The sequence below is a fragment of the Dipodomys ordii genome, unplaced genomic scaffold (assembly GCF_000151885.1).
Source record: "Dipodomys ordii isolate 6190 unplaced genomic scaffold, Dord_2.0 Scaffold61, whole genome shotgun sequence".
Taxonomy (NCBI): domain Eukaryota; kingdom Metazoa; phylum Chordata; class Mammalia; order Rodentia; family Heteromyidae; genus Dipodomys; species Dipodomys ordii.
Window position 1 is genome coordinate 7,919,319 of NW_012267277.1, and position 24,457 is coordinate 7,943,775.

The 24,457-nt window shown below is 35.7% G+C and overlaps 1 protein-coding gene across 1 annotated transcript in view; it reads left to right on the forward strand.

Annotated features, from left to right (window-relative positions):
* Positions 1-24,457, forward strand: part of Usp24 (ubiquitin specific peptidase 24) — a 137,399-nt gene that overhangs the window by 23,725 nt on the left and 89,217 nt on the right. The window contains exons 3-17 of the mRNA XM_013022271.1: positions 67-134; positions 4,960-5,103; positions 5,977-6,099; positions 9,372-9,407; positions 9,993-10,058; positions 11,391-11,456; positions 13,843-13,917; positions 14,460-14,618; positions 15,672-15,786; positions 15,940-16,043; positions 17,377-17,484; positions 17,612-17,707; positions 17,802-17,963; positions 18,154-18,201; positions 23,603-23,710. Coding sequence (XP_012877725.1) covers positions 67-134; positions 4,960-5,103; positions 5,977-6,099; positions 9,372-9,407; positions 9,993-10,058; positions 11,391-11,456; positions 13,843-13,917; positions 14,460-14,618; positions 15,672-15,786; positions 15,940-16,043; positions 17,377-17,484; positions 17,612-17,707; positions 17,802-17,963; positions 18,154-18,201; positions 23,603-23,710 — 1,478 coding nt within the window. The remainder of the gene's footprint in view (positions 1-66; positions 135-4,959; positions 5,104-5,976; positions 6,100-9,371; positions 9,408-9,992; positions 10,059-11,390; positions 11,457-13,842; positions 13,918-14,459; positions 14,619-15,671; positions 15,787-15,939; positions 16,044-17,376; positions 17,485-17,611; positions 17,708-17,801; positions 17,964-18,153; positions 18,202-23,602; positions 23,711-24,457) is intronic.

Consider the following 24,457-nt stretch of genomic DNA (forward strand, 5'->3'; position numbering starts at 1 on the left):
TGTGTATGTAATTTTGCAAAATCTACCTAAAAATCTAAATACAGTATATCTTTTTTTTTTACCCAGGTCTTTCAGAATCGGATGAAAATTGTAAAAGATTTATGGATAGGTGCATGCCTGAAGCATTTAAAAAGGTAAGAAAAGTGTGCTGATTTGATTTTTTTGGGTGGTAGGGGGTTAAGATAGACATAAGTTTTGTTTTAGTTATTTATGGCTAGTGTGTCAATGCTAATTTTGTTCAACCGGAGAATTGTCTGATATGAAAAAAACTCAGGCTGGGCTAACTAATAATTTACTTCTATTTTTATTGCCTTGTTTTTGGTTGAATATAACTCTTCTGTTTAACTGGTAAAGAATATAGTAATAATTATACTAGGGAATTGTATATCTTAGTCAACTAAGGATTAGGGCACTTAGATTATATTTTCCAAAATACAAGCAGCTTTATGTGAAAGTCTGACTTCTTCCTGAAAAAAATGTATGCTCAGGAAAACATCTCTTTTTCGAGCATGAGTGATAGCTGTGCTTCATTCTGGCCGCATCTCTTAAAGAGCAATTTTTCTTAATAATGGGAGGAGGAGATCACAGGAATTGTGTTTCTAAAAGCAATCTGTCTCAGCATGATTCCCTTTTCAGAACAAGGGTCTTGAATCCTCATAAGAGGAGAGACTGTAATAGACACTGCAGTTTTCCTCCGTGGATAACCAAGTGCCTAGCTCATAGAAAGATCTTAGTAATCTTGGTTGAATGCATAAATGAGTCTCCTGCTGTCTTGTACTATTGGATTTTTGACATCTATCTTTTTTCTCCATGTGTAAGTAAGTCACTAGACTACAGATGGGTATCTTACAACTCAGTCAAACACATTGTCCACTTGCAAATAGTTATTCCCATCTGCATTTTGATAGACTCTCCCTTTATTAAAGATGTAAAAATAGCAAAATTGATTCAGAAACAATTGTAGCTTAGTCTTTGGGGGAAAAAAAGGAGAGGGAGAATCTTTTTTTCTTTTTTTGTGGTCTGTCATGGGGCTTGAATTCTGGGCCTGGGCCCTGTCCCTGCGCAAGGGGAACACTCTACCACACAGCGCCCCTTCAAGTTTTTTGGTGGTTAATTGGAGATAACCGTCTCATGGATTTTCCTGCCAGGGCTGGCTTTGAACTGCGATCCTCAGATCTCAGCCCCCTGACTAACTAGGATTAAGGTGTGAGCCATTTTCACAAAAGCCATAGTACGTGCATATATTTACAGAAAAGCAAAATTCAAGTATATTAAAAAATCATAACAAAAGGACTTGTTTATCTAAGAAAGGCAACATTGAGGGCCAAAAGTCCAGAAAACCCAGTCAATTTACCAGCAAGTTGCATGGTTGGGCTATTATACACTAAACTGATTGGAGGTGCTTCAGAGGACTGTTATATATTCTGCCCTCAACTGATAGTAGCACTGTATAACTAATGGTCAAATGGTTATTGGTTAGTTTCCTCCAAAACTGAGCACAAAGCTACCCTGAATAATGTGATTCAGTTTTGTTTATGTACAGGTGTAAAGTTCTCTCAGAGCTATTAGGAAGATTATCTATGAATTCCACCCTTTTAAAAGACTTTTAGTGTATTTACAGATTGCACAACCATCAATCACCACAATGTAATTCCTGAACATTTTCATCATTCACTCCAAAAGAAAGCCTGAGACTTCCAGTAGCTGTTCCCCTTATCCTTGGCCCCCACCAGGGATTTCTACTTTGCCTCATGGCAAAGTGCAAATGGCTCATACAATATGTGGTATTTTATGACTTACTTCTTTCACTTAGAATAATATAAGACTATTTTATTGATTGAAACCTTCTCTACCAACAACCCTTCCTGGTCCCAGTGATATTTTTTTTTCCCCTAAAATAGTAGAACTACAGGGTTATGTTTGCCTTTAGGCCTAGCTTCCAGAAAACTCAAGGATTTATATCATTGGCACCACTTGTAGCTCTGTTTCCTGATGTGATGACCAGTTTTTTTTTCTCTCTTCCTCAGGCTTTTCTTAAAAACTGCCTCAAATGTTTTTAGATATAAGGATCTGAATAATTGAGTACATGACTGAAGTACAAAAAGCAGTTTTGGGGCTGGGAAGGTGGCTCAGTGGTAGAGTGCTTGCCTTGCATGCATGAGGCCCTGGGTTCGATTCCTTAGTACCACATAATCAGAAAAAACTGGAAGTGGTGCCATGGCTCTAGTGTTAGAACGCTAGCCTTGAGCTGAAGAGCTGAGGGACAGCGCCCAGGCCAGAGTTTAGGCCCCATGACCAACAACAACAAAAACAAAAAGCAGCCTTGCTGGCTGTCATTTCTTTTTTTTTTTTGCGGTCGTGGGGCTTGAACTCTGGGCCTGAGCACTGTCCCTCAGCTCTTAAGCTCAAGGCTAGTGCTCTACCACTTGAGCTACAGCACTACTTCCGGTTTTCTGGTGGTTTATTGGAGATAAGAGTTTCACGGACATTCCTTCCCGGGCTGGCTTTGAACTGCGATCCTCAGATCTCAGCCTTCTGAGTAGCTAGGATTACAGGCATGAGCCACCGGTGCCTGGCTGGCTGTCATTTCTGTGTTACTCCCATCCCACCTTCCAGCTGAGGAGGAAAACAATCTCTGTCTGGCCATAGTAAATGGTTACATTTAAACCTGTGTATACATTTCTCACAAAGTGCCATCTGTCATTCCCAGTTCTACTAGAAGGTAGGCAGAACTGCATTTTGTTTTTGTTTTTCTTTTTTTGGGGGGGTAACCATTTCTGGGGCTTGAATTCAGGTGTCTGGGCACTATCCCTGAGCTTTTGTGCTCAAGGTAAGTGCTTTACCACTTGAGCTACAGTTTAATTTCCAGCTTTTTGGTAGTTAATTGTAGATAGATAATAGCTGGTAGATTGTTAATTGTAGCCTCTTGGACTTTCCTGCCTGGGCTGGCTTTGAACATTCAAACATCATCCTCAGATCTCAGCTTCCCAAGCTAGGATTACAGGTGTGATCTACCAGCACCCTGCTCAGAACTGCATTTTCAAAGTAAAAAATAAACAAATGAGATGACTTGAATAGTGCTTAATCCATTTTTATTTTGGAATGACATGAAGCATCCTAAGGCCTAATCTATGTTTCACTTTATTGTACTATTTAATTTTTAAGTATCAGAGGAATATATAGTCAAAAATCTTTTTTTTTTTTGCTGGACGTGGGACCTGAACTCTGGGCCTGGGCGCTGTCCCTCAGCTCTTCAGCTCAAGGCTAGCGCTCTACCACTTGAGCCACAGTGCCACTTCCAGCTTTTTCTGCTTATGTGGTACTGAGGAATCGAACCCAGGGCCTCATGCATGCAAGGCAAGCACTCTGCCACTGAGCCACCTTCCCAGCCCTATAGTCAAAAATCTTGCCCCCCCAAAATGTAACTTACTGGTTTTTGTAAAATAAATCTTGTGATTATTTTTTTTTCTTCATTTGAACTAGTAAATGCAGCTAATCTGGAACAGAGGTTTCTCTCTGCATCTGCTGAAGTTTGGGCTCTTTCAAGCTATTCTTTATTGAAGAACTATCGTGGGTCCTGGGTGAAATTTTTATTACATGGTATTTTCTCTCTGAAGGGAAATCTTACAAAAACATGAAACTGGGCCAAGCATGACAGTGCATGCTTGTCCTATCCGCACTTTGGAGGCTGGGCAAGAGAGCAAAAAGTTTAAGGCCAGCCTGGATTATTAGCGAGACTGTCTCAAAAAAAGAAAAAGAAAACCCCAAACAATAACAGAAAACATGAGCATTCTAGCAATATTCCTTTGATTTCTCATTCCTTGTTCTGGAATTTTTTCCTTAATTACTTTTCCCCAGGAATAGAAGACAGAGGACTAGCAGGATACAATTCCATTACTTTCTAATGAATTTAAGAAGCTATCTGATTACAAGATAGATATCTGTTTTATATTTGATATTTAAGAAAATATTTGCACAGTAAATCACTATCTTTCATTTAGAGCTATTTTAGGTTTAATCATTTAAAAAGTTGAGTACTAATTTTGGATATATGAGAAAGGAAAATGAAATTACGTAGGTATTTCTAAGATGTGTCACATTTAGAGTTCTGTTCCCATCCAGTCAGTAGGTGAAAAGATGCAGTCTTATATATGTTTTTTTGTTGTTTGTTGTTTTGTTTGCTGGTCCTGTGGCTAGCACTCTATCACTTGAGTCACAGTACCACTTCTGGTTTTTTTGAGTAGTTTATTGGAGATAAGAATCTCACGGGGACTTTTCTGCTGGCTTTTCGGGCTGGCTTTGAACCACACTTCTCAGATCTCAGCCTTCTGAGTAGCTAGGATTACAGGCATGAGCCACCTGCATCTGGTTGCAGTCTTATCTCTGAGATGGGAAAAATGTGAAAAGCATGTATATCAGAGTCCATGGATCACAGCATCCATTTCTTGTATTCCAGAAGGACTGATTAGTATTGATAGTCAGCTACCAAATCATTAATATTGCCTTGACATTCATTAAATGCTGTCATGTTTGTTCTATCTTTGGATCCTTGTAACATCTGTGGGAAATGGGCAGGAATTCAATCTCATTAAAGATTAGAACTGAGCCTCTGAGAACTCTGGTAAATTTCTCTGTGTCCACACAGCAGTAGTTCCCACAGTTGACCTAAGGTTTTTACTTGCTTGTACACTGTTCTTCCCTGATAATAAGTTTTAAAAAGGAGTATTTCCTTTTTTTTAAACAAACTGCTTTAATGCAAGGGAATTAAAATTCAAAAGCAAAACTTTATGTTGACTTTCAAATTAAAAGTGAAGGACTATGGATCTTCAGATCAATTAATTAAAAATTATTCTTAATAAACAAAAGACTAAAGCAATTATCTCTTGGTTATTTAGTGTCAACCTGATAAACTGTATTTTTCTTTTCTCAAGTTAGACTCTAGACTCTTATTTTTTGTAGCTCCTGACATCAAGTGCCGTTCACAAGTGGGGTACTGAAATTCATGAAGGAATCTACAACATGCTGATGCTATTGATAGAACTGGTTGCAGAAAGAATAAAACAAGATCCAATTCCCATTGGGCTTCTGGGCGTGCTTACAATGGTATAGTATCTCTAAAATGGAGTAATTTTCTTTGTGTTTTGATTTTACTTGAAATACTTGCTATTAATTGACTTGTAATGAAAATGAATGATAATAATTTTATCATTAAGCCTATTAATTCAGCTGTTAGTAGTCCTTAATAATTAAAACAGAGCAACCAACCTGTGTTTTGAGTTTGAAATAATTTCTAACGTTAAGGAATTTGTCAGCTTATAATTTTATTTATTTATTTATTTATTTTTTGTCGGTCATGGGGCTTGAACTCTGGGCCTGGGCGCTGTCCCTCAGCTCTTCAGCTCAAGGCGAGCGCTCTACCACTTGAGCTACAGCGGCACTTCCAGTTTTCTAGTGGTTTATTGGAGATAGGAGTCTCACGGTCTTTCCTGCCCGGGCTGGCTTTGAACCAGGATTCTCAGATCTCAGCCTCCTGAGTAGCTAGTATTACAGGTGTGAGCCACTGGCGCCCGGCTAACTTATAATTTTATGAGCTGAAATAGTTTTCCCTTACCTCCCCTGGTTATTCTCATCTTAAATGTTGATATCACTTGGCTTCTGCCTTTTCCCCATTTGTTCTTTTTCTCATAACTTTCTTCATTGCCTCTGTTTCCCAGCTATACCTGTGACAGCCCTGGTACATTAGGGGTAATGGCTTCACCTTTTGGGTCTCAGACCTCTCATCCTGTTAGCTCCTTCTCTCCCCAGAGTGAACATGAGTAGGCCAGGGGAGCACCACACTAGTTGACTGCTTTGTCACTATTCCTAAACAACTCCATTATTGAAAGAGTACAAGGCTATATTTTTATCTTCTTTTCTAATGCTAATGTGTTGCTATAGAAATAGATAATAATGTTGTTCTGTTCTCTTTGAATCTAGGCTTTCAATCCTGATAATGAATACCATTTTAAAAACAGAATGAAAGTGTCTCAGAGGAATTGGGCAGAAGTGTTTGGAGAAGGAAATATGTTTGCTATTTCACCCATATCTACTTTCCAAAAGGTAAACATGGTTCTTTTTTGTCTTTTTATAGAGAGATGTATTGAAAAAGATTTCTGTGCTATAAAACTGATAATTTACACAGAGGGCTAAAATAATCTGAGGAAATGATGAGTATTCTATGTGGTTCATAGAACTGAGTAAAATATGTTCAGATGTTACATATTTTCCTGTAGCTATTAATAATATGAAGAATCTCAGAGAGGTGAAATTTTATTTAGTAAAATAAGAAACAACTTCAGTGTCCTACATACTATATTATCAACCTCAGTTTAATTGGTGCTCCACTTTCTTAGAGATAATTTAGAGACTGGAGTATTTGAAATAATTTGAAGTGACTAATTGTACCTTTAAAAAAATGAAAGAAAAGAACCCTACTAGTCTCATATATAATTTTCTTTAAAATTCTAGCTTTTCCAGAACCAATCTTTATTTTATATCAAAAGTTTGCAGTATGGCAGTAATTTTATACTCATGAGAAAATGTATAAATATTTCTCTAGTTCAAATATTGGTTTTCAAGAAATAGAGTCAAATGAGTTGATAGTAACTTTCCCATTGTGTTACTTATTGCCCAGCATCCATTTATCAAACACTTATTGTGTGTAGCATTGTTCAGATTTTAGAGATAAAAATATAAACCAGTAGTCTTTGTCTTTAATATGGAGAATAATATTATGTTGCTCTTAGAATATAGTAGAGGAAATATGAAAACAGTCATCAGTATAATACATAGGACAACCATAATAAATATTGTGTACAGACAAAAGAGAGTTACCTTAGTTACCTTCATGGATCAGGCCATCTTTATAGGAGATGTCAGAACTGGGTGGCCAGAGCAGTGCATAGATACTTAAGAATTTAATCCCATTGTAACGCTGAGTTAAGTACTATTTCATCCTCTTTTGTATATGAAAAGCAGACACAGAGGTTAAATATTTGCTTAAGCCCCAATACTTAGATCTAAGTTCTTGGAATTAAGCTCTCTAGAGTCTGCTTTTTTTAACCATAGACAGAACTGCCTCCCAAAATAGCAAAATCTTCTCTGGTTTATTAAATTAAATTAAGTTTATTAAATAGTAAATTATATAAAAAATTCTAAATGTAATGGTACGCTGTAGATACTTGTTCTTTTCCCTCTGACTTCCACTACTGAGATGTAAAAGGTTCAGTGTTGTATTTCTTCTCAAGATCATAAAGGTATTCTCTCTCACCAATGCCCTAGGTACCTCTCCTGTTACCTTCTCAAGCATTTTGCTCCTTAGGTTTTCTAGTCCTTCACCAATGTCCTCATGCTGGGTCATTCCATTATATTCAACATGCTCTAGCCCTTGATTGCTATATCCTCTTTGGCTTCAGCATGATTCCTCTTCACCATACCTCATGAAAATTTCCAGGTCCCCTCCAATTCTAAATGAATTGACTACACAAAACCTAACTTTCATTATCTGATTCACCTCTGAACACTATGAAACCATGCTTCCTGTAATTACCTCCCCAGCATGCACAAGTGCAAGCACACACAGCCATCTTCTTTGTTTGCCACACAGAATTCTTAGGCTTTGTATGCCTACAGCAGGTCTCAATGTTGCCTCCCTACCTTTATTATTCTTTTTTCAACCTATCCATAATATCACCATCACTTAGGTACTTGAGCCAAAACTCAATTCCTCATTTTCCTTATCCCTTATATCCAAATAAACAGGTCTTTCAACTTAATCTCAACTATAACTCCAATGACCTACTACCATCCTGCTCCTCACCCCACCCATCCTGTCTGGTAACTGAGCAAGGCTTTAACTGGTTCTGTATGACTCCTCCCTACTCTCCGATTCTTTCATTACATTCTTAACAACTGCATAGGTAATATTCAAACATAAATACACAGCATGCTGTTGCTCAAAACACATCCATGGCTCTCCTAGTCCCAGCCTACCAGCTTCTGTATGATCTGGCCTTCAGTCTACAGTCTCCTATGTTGCTCTCACCCTACTTGGAAAATTTTCTCTTAGTTTTTCAAACATAATATTCTTTTCTGCCTTTGGCATTACAGCTTATGTGAACTGTTCTTTAAATGCTCAAATCTGTGACATCCTTTAGGTTCCAACTTAGTGACTGTCCATTAGAGGTCTTCAGTGACCATTATCCTGAGCAGAGCAGTCTCCTTATACATACATACATATATATGTATATGTATGTGTGTATATAGATGTATATAAATGTATATATATATGTATATGTATATTCAAGGACCTTGTCCATATATATAGAACTTGGAGTGAGTTAAACTTCTCACTATATATGCTCAGAGTGCAGGCTCACTTTTATTTAGCACCAGAAAACACCATTTGGATACACTGTTAAGTGTTAACCTTTAAATTTTTACCCCTGGGGGGTGGGGTGGGGTAAGGGTGAGGGAAATGAAAGTTTTTATGATCTTTTATGATCTTTCTTTTGAGGTCCGTAATATACATACACACACACACACACACACATATCCTTGTCCTCTCTTCTTAAGATCTTTCATTTTTTTTTTTCTTTTTTTGGGTGGGGGGGTCCGGTCGTGGGGCCTGAACTCTGGGCCTGGGCACTGCCCTCAGCTCTTCAGCTCAAGGCACAGCACCACTTCTGGCTTTTTTCTTTTTGCTTATGTGGTGCTGAGGAATTGAACCCGGGGCCTCATGCATGCAAGGCAAGCGCTCTACTACTGAGCCACCTTCCCAGCCCTTAAGATCTTTCTTTTAATGAGTATTAACACAATTTTTGTTAACTCCGCTAGAATATGAGCTGTCTGAAATCACATGGCACATCTGTTACCCAGTTGTCAGCACTATAAATGCCTAGAGAAGAAAAGAGGAAGGGAAGGAGGAGTTGTAGAAAGCTTACTTAAGGGCATTAGTGCTACAGCTAGAATGAAAACTTTAATTACATAATATTTAGATAAATAATTCTTAATTTCAAAAATACCACTTTCATAAAGAATTTAACAGAAGTTATCCTGTTCCTGGGAGAACTTGTCTGATCTCTGATGCCTCAAAATGCATATAAATATTCTACATTGTGGCAATTCCACCAAAACTCAGACATTACAAACCTACAATTGTATACAATAATGACAAAGTCTTACATTAGGGAAACAGTTGCAGAAACCTTTCAAAGTGATTTTTAAATTTTAATTTTTTTTCCTCTGACTTTTCATCTAGGATACAAGAAATATAAGGATTAATAAGGAAGCTTTTACATTAATGTCTCAATTTTTATTCTATTTTCTCACAGGAACCTCATGGATGGGTTGTGGACTTGGTAAATAAGGTACATATTTCCATTAACACAGTTTTGTCATATCTTTCCAATTTTGTAATGACATTTCCTCGAGCTCCTATTTTAAACAAATGATAGGGGCTGGGAAGATGGCTCAGTGGTAGAGTGCTTGCCTTGCATGCTCAAGGCCCTGGGTTCGATTCCTCAGTACCACATAAGCAAAAAAAGAAAAAAGCCGGAAGTGGCACTGTGGCTCAAGTGGTAGAGCGCTAGCCTTGAGCTGAAGAGCTGAGGGACAGCGCCCAGGCCCAGAGTTCAGGCCCCACGACCGGACCAAAAAAAAAAAAAAAAAAAAAAAAAAAAACAAATGATAACTGGAGAATAATCAGAATGTTTCCTGGGGAGGTGTATTTTATAGTTTCCTCTCTTCTTGCATGTGCAATACATACAGATGAATCCCTGCTTTTGGAACTATCATATCTGCATTATACTATTGTAGCATTAGAATTTACCTTTCTGGTGATTCTACAGGACCATACAATAATATTGAAACACAGTGATAAAATGTTAGTCCTAGTTGCTTGCTGAAGCCATATATAGTGTTTAAATTATTATTTGTATCTATTTTCTTTTTAGTTTGGAGAACTAGGTGGATTCGCAGCAATCCAAGTCAAACTCCATTCAGCAGACATAGAACTTGGGGTGAGTTAAACTTCTCACTATATGTGCTCAGAGTGCAGGCTCACTTTCATTTAGGTTGGTTTAGCACCAGAAGACACCATTTGGATACATTGTTAAGTGTTAATCTTTAAATTTTTTACACCCCCCCCCGGGGGGGGGGGGGAAGGGGGAAGGAAATGACATTTTTTATGATCTTCATGAACAGAGAAGTCAACATTGCACATTTAACCCAGCATAGTAGCAAGCTCTGTAGCCTGAGCCTTTTCACCTTGACTAATCAAGCCATGGTTTTAGACCCAGGATGGAGCTTCCTCAGTGATAGTGGATCTCATTGTAGAGCTCCTTTATCTTCCCAGGTAACCTGTGTGAAGACAGTGGTGGTACGTGTCTTCCTGTGACTAGCTGTCCCAGTCTGGCCTTTACCACTTAACTGTTTTGATGACTGGCACTTGTATCCAGTATTGTTATTTTTTAAAGTCTTCTTCTTGACTACTCTTATTTACTCTTCTACCTGAGCTGTTATATCTGTAAGATTGTTACAGAGGCCAGTTTGGTATTATATGAAATGTATAGGACAATGTATAATTAGCCTTTTCTTAATACTGATACTTCCTACTCAGAAGCACAGTATCTCTCTCACTTATTCCAGTGATGTGTTTGTACTTTTCGTCAAATAAGCTTTTTGCTATTAAAGGTATATTTTACTTCCTCCCTAACCTCTTTGTTAAAAAAATGTTTAAGATAATAAAAAATACAGTTGTAAGAAATGAAAAGAATGTTTACTATTCAACACTGTGAATTTTAGAGGCATTCATTTGGACCTATGCCAAAGTTTGACTGGTTAACATATTTTCATTTAAATTATAAAAATTTCTCGTAAGAACTCAAATAGATTGCCATCTTCATATCAGTTCCTCCTGTCCAAGGATTTTATTATCTAGTCATTTATTCATTTCATGACTTTAATTCACTCATAACTTTCTCGTCCCTTTTCTATTTTAGCCATTAAGCTGTATTGAACAAAGGGACACATTGAAATTTGTTACGTTCTTCATAAATAAATTTTTGAAAATTGTAACTTGCACATTGATTTTTTTAAAAAACCTACCCCACGTGGTTTTAATGTCTTTTGAGTGTGATAGTTCTATATGTAACGTTCATTTTCCTAATATTAGAGCATTTTAAATCAGTTATCACTTCCTTGCTCTCCAAGGATTTAATATTCCAGTCATTCATTCATGGCTTAATGAAATCATGACTTGAATTTTTCACAGAGGCATAAAAAAGGAATTGCTTGCTTTGGAAAAGAAAAAATCCTCTCATGTTTCTTTGTATCTTCATTACCTTTTCCAGGCCGTCTCAGCACTGGTGCAACCCTTAGGCGTATGTGCAGAGTACCTGAATTCCCCAGTGGTGCAGGTAGGATTAAGCCATTTTACATTATTGCCTAAACAATCTGAGACCTGCAGGCAATCATTTACTTGTAATTAAATTGTTTAGAATTGTGTTTATTAATCCATAGAAACTCTCGATTTCCAAAATAGTTACCATTTTTAAAAGAATATTCTCAGAACAAAAACTATTAATTTGAAGTTTAGGGACCTAGACATTTAAGGTTTTTGTCTTGTGAATAATTGAGCAAATATGTCTGTAATTTTTCATTTTCTCAACATAAAGTAGGCAGCGTGTATCTCTGTCCTCTTCACAAATTGTTTCAGGTTCATTGCCATTATAAGTTACATTAGATCAGCCAAATCACTCACTTCAGAGTAACAGCTTTTCAACATACCTTGCCTGATTTCCTGCTGCTGCAGAATTGCAAGACAATAAGTCATAGAATATTCAAAGCTATACTGCTCAGCTTTCTAATCCTAAAGACCTATTTTACTTTGTTGTTTCTTTCCATTTCAGCTAACAAGCTTTATTGAACAAAGTGTCACATTGAAATACTTCTGTTATTCTCTTTATAACTGAGTCTGTGAAACCTGTAACTTTTATATAGACATAAACTTACCATAAATTGTTTTGAAAGCATAATATCCTTTGGGTACAGTGTTTCTGTATGCACTGTTTCCTTCTTTCCAAAGTTGTATTCTTGCAGGTTAATTTTAATCAGGGAGATAATTTTTTTTTTAGTAGATACTGGAACTTGCTTCCATTTCTAAATGTTAAATGGGTTATTTTAGATGTCAAGGTAATGCTGTACAATTTTCAAGTGAGCTAGCATGGCTTTTGCACATGTTTTCTTCATTCTTTATATTAAACTTCTAGTGATTTTCAGCTTATTAACCATAAAATATAACCATTAGTTTTCTAACTGAAGCACTAAAAAATAGAGGAAAAATATTTTGGCCTTTTAATATTGTTTAGTTATAAATAATAATTTAATAATGACTTTAAATAATCAAGCCCAGGATTAAATTTTGAACATATTTACTCTGTGGAAAAAAGTCAACATAAATTTTTTGGATGCCAATTGAGGTTTTTAGAAATTATAGCTTTCATGTGTTTGTGTGTGTGATATGTGTGTGTGTGAAACTTTAAAGAGAATAAGAAGCATAAGAATAAGAAACATGTATAATGTCATCCTTAATTTATAACAAACTATCCAGACAAAATTGAGCCACCAGCAAATTCATGATACATGTTAGTTGACATAAATTAACAGTTGTCTCCACCATTTGCTATTTGTTTAAATTGTATGCTTTCTTCCATTCCTCCCTTGTAAGGAAGATGATGATGGTGGTGATAATGATAATAATAATACCTATCTTCTATTCCTCCCTTGTAAGGAAGATGATGATGATGGTGATAATGATAATAATAATACCTATCTCACAGTAGAGAGGAGTAAACAGGGCCTGATCCATGACAGCAAGAACTCTGACTCAGTCCCAGTCCTTACTGTACAACAGGCAGATGTGTAAATTCTGTCTGGATAATTGTCTGGTATTATTGTAATTTGCTGTTTATTCTTGACTCTGACAGCTAAATGTCTGTTTTCTTCATACCAGTTATTTTTTAAATTATGGAGATGGATTTTCTAGCTAATATTATGCCACATCTCATATCTTGTATAGTGATAATTATCTGATTATGTTACCATTCTGGAGCATTGTGGTATATTGGTTTTACCTATAGGCCTCACTTACCATCAACTAAATGTAGTTTGTACAACAGTGTTATTTTGCATATACTCAGCTTTAAAAGTCAAATACAAAATTATCTATTTTATGACACAAATGAGCACACTTATGCTTAATGTATTAATAAGTTAGTCACTGTATCTTGAGTTGATTTTCAAATTATCTTTTTATTTTAATGTTTGGCAGTGTTGGAATTCAAACTCAGGGCCTTATGCTTGTTAGGTACACACCCTACTTCTTCAGTTATATTCCCCAATCATTTCCGCATTGTTTTTCAGATAGGATCTCACATTTTTGCCTTGACCAGTCTAGAGTTTGATCTTCCTATTTATGTTTCTCATCTAACTGAAATAACAGGTGCATGCCCCCATAACCAGCTTTTATTGGTTGGGGCTTCCCATGCTCCTGATTTCTGCCTCCAGTGTAACAAGATTATACGCATGAGCCACTGTACCAGACTTCAGATTTTTCTTATAAGATGCACAGGAATTGCATTTACTTAATTACATACTTAAATAAAAATTAACAAGTTAGTGGTGGCACCAAAACTAGAATTTACATTTTTCCTTCTACCTTCTTTGCAAGTGGCAGGTGAAAAAAAGCTCCCCTACTTTTTGGCAGATTCAGGAGATCTTTTAACTAATATTTTATCATGGCAGCCTATGCTGGACCCAGTCATCCTTACTACAATCCAGGATGTGCGGAGTGTGGAGGAAAAAGATCTCAAGGACAAGGTAAATGGTCTCTCTCACCACTTAGACCTTGGTGCCATTTAGTCCATAAAAGCAGAGCTAGGAATTGACTTTTCCCACACCATCAATCTGGATTCTGGTCATACAAAATTCACTTGATAGTAATTTTACATTTCCTGCCTTAAAAATAGTTTTGTAAAACACCACTGGTTGGTGTTACCTTAGTCAATAAGATAAATAAGGTATTCTAAGTAAATGATAAAGTTCAGCATTTTACTAATGTAACCTTAATGGGATACACAGTCGGTATGGAATAAAAGAACTTTAAAACCATGTAGTATTAAAGCTTGTCTAGAAATGTTTAAAGCCATTGTACCATTTAACAATTTCTCCAAAGACCATTCATTTTCCTTTGCTGCTTACTATGTGCTTCACTTCTGTTTACTGTAGTTAATTGGCCAGGATGTGAGATATATTCATACCATTGTTTTCCTGTATTCTTGTGTGTTATGAGCATTGAGATCAGAATGTTTTTACAGTCCTTTTTTTATGTTGTGTTTTGTTGTTGTTGTTGTTTTAATAAGAGATTGGTTAGCATCCCTGAGCTCTTATCTGCCATTAAGTTACTTTGTATGCGCTTCCAACCGGATCTGGTGACAATTGTGGATGACCTTCGACTTGACATTCTACTGCGCATGCTGAAATCACCACATTTTAGTGCTAAAATGAATTCCCTCAAAGAAGTAAGTTCTGAATTCGTTCCTAGAAGACTTAAAATACAGATATTTTTTAATCCTATCAAAACTTGTGGCTATTAATATAAAAATGAGAGTAAAAAACAGTTGCTCATAATCATACAAAAAGAGAATAATGATTATGTAGAAAAGGTCTGTGTGTTTATAATTGTTAGTAAAGTCATCTTAATTGTGTTACTTTCAAAGTTCTCTGACATATTTATGAATTCTATAGCTTAATCCCTTGGGATATGTAGTTTGAAAGTTACTATAGGCCAGTTTGTTTTCTTTTAGAGAGGCATTACTTTGTCTTCTAACTGATGTAAGGACAAAAAACAAAGTGAAGCAGTTTGAACTAAGCAAAACAATGGAATGATTTGCTGTAACCTAAATTAGCATTAGAGCCACACAAACAATGCAGTTGAAGTTTGTGAATAGCAAAAGAAACTGATACTTTCACTTATAATTTAGATATTTTTCCTTTGAATTTTGGGTTATTTATGGTTCTTGGATACAAGTGGAATAAACTCGAACAAGAATTTATTAGGAGATAGGACTGTTTCATTTGACTGAAGGATTGAATAGCCACCTATGAGAGGGCTATGAACATCTAGAATTTGAGACAGCCAGTGTCCAATTCTTGATTCTGTTATACTGAGCATACTGGCCTCAACCCTTTCTCTACCTACAGTGTGGCATCTTTTATATAGTTGAGACACTGACCATCAGTAAGTCACAAGCTTCATACCCTGTATTTCCCATTACCAGAAAGACACTGATACTTCTTGTCTCCATTATTAAATGTGCAAAACAATTCCTGACTGAAGGCTGAGTTAGATGTCATCACTAGGCCAGTCAGCATAGGTATGGGAGCTATAAGAAAGGCTCATATTCATCTTAAAGCATCATCACAAGTAGTAATCTGATGATTTCTAATAACTGTCTTTTGATAAATTTTTGGCTAATTATTAGATCATACAGCAAGACTGAAGATTAGGTATTTTGTGTGAATGTAAATGATTATTCACATTTGATTTAACCATGATAATCCTGTTGTTTTAGGTAACCAAATTAATAGAAGATAGCACTTTATCCAAATCTGTGAAGAATGCTATAGATACAGACAGATTGCTAGACTGGCTAGTTGAAAATTCAGTTCTGTCAATTGCACTAGAAGGTGAGTTACTTTCAAAGAAATAAAAATTACTTGTATGGAATTTCATTTTAAAAGGTGAAAAATTGTTTATTTGAATTATCTTATGCTAAGTTGTTATTGCATTCAATCATTATCCATCATACCTGACTTCATTTCTTGTGCTTTCTCTACTAGGCAACATAGACCAAGCACAATACTGTGACCGTATAAAGGGAATTATTGAACTCTTGGGCAGTAAATTGTCTTTAGATGAGCTCACTAAAATCTGGAAGATACAGGTAAGGTGAACTTTTTTCCTTTTCCTGACAAGTTTAGACTATAGAAGAGGGAGGGTAGTGGTAAATGGTATTGGAACTGGGACCTCTATCTTGCTTTAATCAGAGTAGCTGTACTTTGTTTAAAAGCTTTCTTGAGTATTATGTATTAGGAATGGGTGTATATCCTTTTTGTTGTTGTTTTGTTTTTTGTTTTTTTTCTGGTCCTGGGGCTTGAGCTCTGGGCTTAGTTGCTGTCCCTGAGCTTTTTTGTTTGAGGCTAGTGCTCTTCCCACTTAGGCCATTGTTCCACTTCTCACTTTTTGAAGTTAATTGGAGATAAGAGTCTCACAGACTTTCCTGACCAGGCTGGCTTCAAACCACCATCCTCAGATCTCAGCCTCCTGAGTAGCTAGGATTAAAGGCATGAGCCACCAGCTCTAGGCAGGTGTATATCTTTTATGTGTCCAGTGTTGTTTTTATGACATTGTTGACCACTGTGATCACTTTCTGATTCTCAGCCAGAAACACTTTCCTTCCTTCTGTGTCATTTCCCACCACTACCACCTCTTGGTAAAATGTAAGGAGAAGATAGCTGTCAGGAGACACCGTGAAGTGCAGTTGGCAGGCTCCCAACCCAGTTTTACAGAGTACACTACAGAATCTTAGGAATAGGACTTTTAAAACAAGAAAACAAAAAAGGATCCTTGGTTCTATAGAGTTTTCTTCCCATGTCTGTTTTAGGTTGAATACCTTCATGTAATGCTTTATGAGTGTGTATTTTGAATCTACATAAGGTTGAAGATTAGAGATCACTGTATATATCTATTGGATACGTTCATTGGAAAGTGTAATAGATAATGAGAAAATTAAGAAATGAGTTTACCAATACCTTACTCTGTTTTTCAAGTTTCACTTTTAAAATGTCAATCATAGGTCAAGAGTAAGTCTAAATAACTCTGGTATATACTTACTGCCCATACAAGTCGAAGTCACAAAGTATTTGTTTAAAATAGGGAAAATAATACTCTAAACTGAGACCATCAAAATCATTTATAAAATGCCACATTTGTTATGTAGTTTAATCAGTTTGAATTTTTTAACCTTGTTGAAAATAATTTAGTCTCTTTTTAAAATAAATGTTAAGCAGAGAACTTGATTCTCATTTTCTCACATTGTCCTTTTAATGACTTAATGCTTTTAGGAGTTCAAGTAAAAATCATTACTAATAATAGTCTTGTCAATATTACTGTAAGGGGTTGCTTATTAGTTATATTATTTCTTTTGCTTTATAAACTGCCTGTAAGAAGACAAGTTTTGCCATGCTCGAAGTCTTAACTGTTGTCCTCTTTTCTAGTCTGGACAATCATCTACCGTGATCGAGAACATTCACACGATTATTGCTGCTGCAGCTGTGAAATTTAATTCAGATCAGCTTAATCATTTGTTTGTTCTCATTCAGAAGGTGTGTGTTCAAACTTGCTTAATTTTAAATCTTCCAAAAGACTTCTAAGTTATTTAAGCTCCTTACCCCCACCAGTAGATGAGTTTAGTGAAGCTTGTGAAGCTATTTTGTTTTTTCTGTTGTGTAGAGCTGGGAGACAGAGAGTGATAGAGTACGGCAGAAACTGCTGAGTCTGATTGGAAGAATAGGTCGGGAAGCCCGCTTTGAGACCACTTCTGGAAAGGTAAGAAAATTAAATGAATTTTGTGTTAATCTACAAATGTTTGTAACAGATTTGTGTGCATATCGGCTGACTCATCATAGTGGTGTTATTGTAGGTGTTAGACGTACTATGGGAACTGGCTCATCTTCCAACCCTGCCCAGCAGCCTTATTCAGCAAGCATTGGAGGAGCACCTGACAATCCTTAGTGATGCATATGCAGTGAAGGAAGCAGTCAAGAGGAACTACATCATTAAGTGCATAGAAGATATTAAAAGGGTTGGTTTTTCTCTTTGGTCTAATTTTGTTGTCAAGAGCAACAGTATTGCCTGAACAATTAGAGACAATTAGTTTTCATCCCGTTAGGTAAATCAAATGTCTGGAAGCTCTTATCTTAGAAACTAAATTTAGAAAATACAGATGTGTCCTTATTAAATCATTTAAATGTCTCTTAAAATGAAATTTTCAGCCTGGAGAATGGTCAGGTTTGGACAGAAACAAGAAGGATGGATTCAAGGTAAGAATTTGCAGATGGATCCAACTAAAAGGTACACTAATATAATAATTACCTTCAATAACTTGCATCACAATTTTAAAATAATATATTTTAGTGTTTCTAATATTAGCATGATGTTGATGAGCCATGTTTTATTTAAAGGTTGATAGTTTTAAACGGAAAAATGTGTATGTAGGGCACATTGAAATTTTTATATGGTCTTAATGACATTTCGTAAAAGATTTTAAACAAGTTTTCCACTCTAAAACTAGAAGCAAAGTATATATAATTTTATTAAGTGAAATTGATTCTAAATATTATGCCCATTTTTCTCCAGCCAGGGAGAAATGGAGGAACATTTGTAGATAAGAAAGAAACAAGAGAAGAAGGCGATTATTTGTTGATGGCACATGTTTTTCAGGTGCTTGATTCAAATGTGTTCCTTGGTAATTCCTTAAGCACACACACACAGTTATTGAATGAGTACTTAGTATTGGCCCTCAGTTTTAGAAGATGGAATTAAGTAGCATCTACAAGAGGACTGGGGCTATAAAAACCCTAACTTTAGGACTCTGCCCTTAAGGATGCAGTGAACTTTTGGAATGTCCTTGGAAGTAATAGTTAGCAGATAAAGCAATAATGATGGCAGCACTTCTGTTGCTCCCATCTTTAAACTTAACATCTTTCCACTGAGAGAGTTTATCACAGTGGCTATCTCAATAGAGCACATTACCATTGTTGCAGCAGCCCTGAATTGCGTCTGTAGTTTTCTCCCTTATCTCTCAGGTAGCCCACACAAAACTTGAAGCCTCACTACAATAATGGAATCTAATGTTCTGAATTCCATATTAGTATTAATGTAGGAAGAGTTTCTTTAAAATAGCTAGTGCTTAATATCTCATTGGCCAAATGTATTACTGGGTTTTTATTGGTATTTTTTCAAAGGAGCTGGGATACTGCTAATTTTCATTGGTGTAGTCAGAGACTGTACCTTTGGTGATATAATGGACTTTTTTTGTCTTGAGTTATAGTTGGTCACTGTTCACAGAGATTATTTGGAGGTATTTAAGAATGTTATAGTTCCTATTTCTGACACTGAAATTTCATCAAGTGAATTTTCTGTGTATGATTTAGCTTTAGACATTTTGAAGGATATTCACAAACCAGAGTTAGTTGTAAGAAATAATTCTTTAAATTCAGAAGCCTTACTCTTTCTACGCAATTTTAACTTTTCCCATTTTCTCAGCTCAGTGACTTAGACAATTTAGCAAACTTTCTCCTTGTGATTGAAAGGTTTTCATCAAGTTATTGAAGTTTAGGTTCTACTAGTAACAGTAAGAGGCAAAGGGTCTCTGGTAAAATGGTCTTTTCTTCTCAGCAACACACACTTCTTTTTAGATGTGAAGGTCAAAGCTAAAGGGATCTTCCCTCCATTCAGGGAAATAGCTTTTGGAACCAGAAAATCCTTCTGGGTCTTTCTCCCCCTTGTCATAGTTAGGCATTACCTAACTCTTACAGTCAATCATACCATTGCATCTTTATTACTTCTCTTTGCAGTTACTTCATTCATGTCTTTGTAGCAAAACCCAAAGAGTAACAGGGAAAATTCTAAAGTCCTTTTGTGGGACTTGAAAGGAATATCTTCCTTTTTTAAATTCCCCCACTGCTCCCAATGAAGAAATTTTGATGTACTATTAGTCTCTTCCAATAATATCTTGCATTTTTATATAGCACTAGCCAATTTACTAAGTGCTTTCACACTTAAATACACATTGCTAAAGGGGGGGCAGTGGGAAGATCAAAGCCCCCTGGATATCGCTCCAGGCAGGGGGGTGAAGTATTTACTGCACTAAAGATGTTTTTCTGTGCTATGCCCTTTCCTGCCAGGCAGCAAGGTGGGCTGACTGGGGATTATGTCTCCCTGCCAGGCTACACAGAAACTAAGCAAAGGGTAAGACAAGATCACCCACCTCTTATTCCCCTCCCACCCTCAGCTACCTCTATGCCCCCGACTGATTCCCTTCCCTCTGCTTTTGACACTTTAAAAATTCCCAAGTTCCACTGTTGTGTTCAGAATTTCTGACCTTTATTTAACTGTTTCTGTAGATTCTGCCAAGGTCCCCTCAGCTCCTTTGGTCCTCTTTCTTCCCTTTACTTCTTCTATACCTTCCACTGTCCATCCCAACCCATTCTTTCTTATTTCACTTCTTTTTTTCTTTCAATTAAAAATTTTAAATGTACTCATCCAACAAAATTACTAAAATACCAATTTTTAAAATAGCATTTTTACTCAGTTAGTTGTGTTTTCATATTCTCTAAGTTGTTTTCTTCAGGCCTCCTAGGACAGCCCTGGTAGGTTTTTCAATAAATGTAAGTTCCTCTGCTTATTTTCTACTCACCCTGTGAAGATACTTAAATCCTCCTTTGTACTGGATGAATGTCCTTTTTCTGAAAGGCTTGTGCCAGATGTGTTTCAGACTTTGAGAGTTTTCTATTTTATAATATCTGCATAGACTTCACTCACTGAATATCCCTAATCTAAAATTCTAAAATCCTAAAGAAACTTTTTGAGAATGATTCTGGCATTCAGACTTTAATTTCAAAATTTAGATTTTGAATTAGAGATCCTCAAACTGTATAGTTAAGTTGCCTCAGTTTGCAAGAACATGCAACAGAAAGTAAATGTGGCAAGATTTGTCTCACAATGATGTGCTTAGTAGAGGAGGAAATATCTAAACAATTTCTTCCTAATGTAAGGATTCTTTAGTTGTAGATTAAAAAGCTGCAATAGCAAGAAATGAGGAAGTGAGGATGTTCTGTTTTGAAACAAGAGAACTCAACAAAGAATACGAAAGCATTCTTTGGGTACTTAGAGGACTACTATAGAAACACTTAGTCCAGTTTACTTTTTTTTTTAACTCCTAAGGAGGTATATGGAGACATGTTTCAGTTATCAATGAGCTATCTTTTGAAAACAATCTGAAAACAGTATACACTGCATTCTGAGGTAGTGCATTCCTCATCATTGGAAATAGACCTTAGACATAGGATTATAGGTTAAGCCATTTTACTTCTAAGGCTTCTTCTAATAAGGACATCCCATTAACTCTGAAATCTCAACACCAAAACATCATCAGATATTTGCATTTTCATTGTTTACCACAGTCTTTAATAATTGGAAAAGAATAATTTAAATTTCTCTTGGCAAAATATCATAAATTCGATGGGATAAATAATACTGTATAGTACCTTTACTGATTGTTGCACTTTAAAAGGGCTGTATCAGAATTCTTAAATTTTAATTTTACACAATTTTAAAATCTTTTTATCGTAATTTACCTTCAAAGGGTAATTTTCCATGTTCAGTAAAAGCATTCTAGTCATAATTGACTTAACTGGTCATAATGATACTGTTTAATATAAATGTGTGTCTATTGCTAAAGAGTTGGTATTTACACCTAGTTTTTGTTAGCCTTCTAGAAGGTATAGATTTGGATGTAAGCTCAGTTTACTCATTGTCATTTTGTAGCATATTTTAGCGAAAATTTACTAGTTTCTCAAGTAGTTTCATTTACTATATACCTTATTTCTCTGATTCTAAGATGCCAGTGATTCCAGCCTGTATCATAAAATGAAACTGGATATTTTACTTTTCCCAACTATTGCTGAGATTCATGGTCAGAGGTTGAGTGTAACCTCTTGCTGCCCAGTTAGGTACAGCTTCCCTGTAGCACACTGATAGTCATTATAGTAGTATACAGGAATACTTTGGACCTGCAGAATCCTTTCACATTGGCTGTGGAATTTTGAGGCATGTTGAAGAATGGAGTTTTGTTTGCTACTTTGTTTGCTGCTTTATTACTACTCAAGCTACCTTCTTCCTGACTGATAGATACTTCAAATTAAACAGCTTCTCTTGGATTAAGATGCAGTTTAAAAGAGATAGACAGTGCTGAGTGATATAGCCCTTCTTCACAGGGTATGAATCTTGTCACATCAGCTTCTCGTTTTGAAAAAAATGCTTTAATCTGAGACCATTGACTGCTTACTTTAATTGCAGATTAGTCAGTCTTGCATCATAATGTAACCTTTTTGATAATATTAAGCAACAAATTAGTGAACCAAATTTAAGTTAAAAAATCATCCTCTTCTGAACTTGATAGTACCTGAACACACACCTTTTGTATACAGTTAATTTGCATCCTCATGTTAGAACTGTCAAAACTTACACCCAGATTAGTGATTAATTAGTTTCTTTTGATGAAATTTGTAAGAAGTCAATTTGGAAATGTATATAACTCCTCTATCTTAGAATCCAGGAAATAATGGTATTTACTAATTGGCTGAATCTCCGTGAGACAAGAAAAACATTATAGTTTTTGTCCATAGCTTACACACATTGACGTATTCAGCAGTAACATGTTTTTCTGCAAAAGACTTAAAATTATTTTTCCTCCCCACAGGGGTCTTTTGTAGAAAGAGCCTATAAAACAAGAATGCTTTTAAAACAAAAATTTTAGCTTCTTAAAGACATGTTAAGGACTTAAGATTTAATTGCTTTCTTTTTTAAAAATTAATAACCAGATTATCAACAATATTTAATCTGTTATTCGAAATTTTACAATGAGATTTCATAGTTCAAAGGATACTGCTTTTCTTTTTCAAGAGAAAACAATTTCATGAATGTCAGACTAGATTGTCATGGAGCAGTTTCAGAAATAATATTTTTGAAAATGTTTTGAATTATAAAGTTTAATGTGAGGAAACTAATAATTAATAAAAAAGTATGGGGTTGATAGGGGGATAAATGGGATGTGAGACTGGGGATTGAATCCAGAGCCTTATGTATATTAAGCACATGCTCTGCCTCTTAGTTGTACCCCCAACCCTATTAATACAAATAGTAGTTCTTACATAAATTGTTCTGAGAAATGGAAACATGTTTTCCTTACTATGTAGACCACAGTTAATGTCTTGATTGGATTGTTGCTATCTTAATGATATAATTAAAGAAAGCCTATTCTTAGTCCATTTTGCTTGCCAGCTTGCTGACTATTAGGCTTTCACCATGAATTTATTTTATTTTGTTAATATGTCTTAAGCAGCCTGTGCTACTTAATCTATCCTCTGAAGTTGCTAATTCCTTGTTGTCTGTTTTTTGCTGGTACACTCCTATACATTTACTGTCATTTCACATCCACTCCTGTTTGCAGTTGTTGGCCTTAAGAAATTGCATGCAGAATAAGAAGTTGAAGACTGAATTAGGAGTGCATGAAGATAAGCTATGAATTAGCAGTATGAAGAGGAAAATAATAGAATGTTTAACAATAAAACCTAATTGACTTGAAAATTTTTTGTAGCTAATACACAAATCTGTTGTTTATCTCTAAATTTATTTAATATAACTTCTTCTTAACTCTAGTCATCTCAGCTTAGTAACCCCCAGTTTGTGTGGGTGGTGCCAGCTTTACGTCAGCTCCATGAAATCACCCGCTCATTCATAAAACAAACATATCAGAAGCAAGACAAGGTAAGAGTATAGCTACTTTGGATTACTGTAATTACTTTTGTAACAAAATAAGGCTAAAATTTTTTAGTTTATTGTCACTGTCTTTTATCATTGTGGTTATTATTAATGCAATTTAAATCATTTGATAATCTTGAAATTAAGTATCTATGGTGTTATTCTTGTGGTATATCCTTTACTCCTTTTGTTTTTGTTTATTTTTAGAAATAACTAAGCCAATTTTTTTAAATGTAAAAGCTTTTGTTTTGTTTTGTTCTATTGTTGGTCATGGGGCTTGAACTCTGGGCTTGGACGCTGTCCCTGCACTCTTCAGCTCAAGACGAGCACTCCACCGCTTGAACCACAGTGCCACTTCCGGTTTTCTGAGTGGTTTATTGTACTCATGTACTTTCCTGCCCGGGTTGGCTTTGAACTATGATCCTCAGATCTCAGCCACCGGAATAGCTAGGATTATAGGTGTGAGCCATCAGCGCTCAGCTTTTGTAAAAACTCATTTTATATTGCAAAAAGATTACTTGGCCTAAAGAACTAGTCTTTCTTTTCTCAATGTTGTAGACCTAGGAAGAAAGATCTAGAAAAGTGACAGGAACTGAAAACTCAAAACTCTTTTAGATGTAAAAAGTTAACTAGTATCTTTATTCCCTATTAAATGTACATACCGGATTGATTTTGTTTACTATTACAAAAGAAATGTGAAGAAATAATCTTTGTTTTTTCCCTCACATGAAATTAAAACTGAAAATAGAAGTT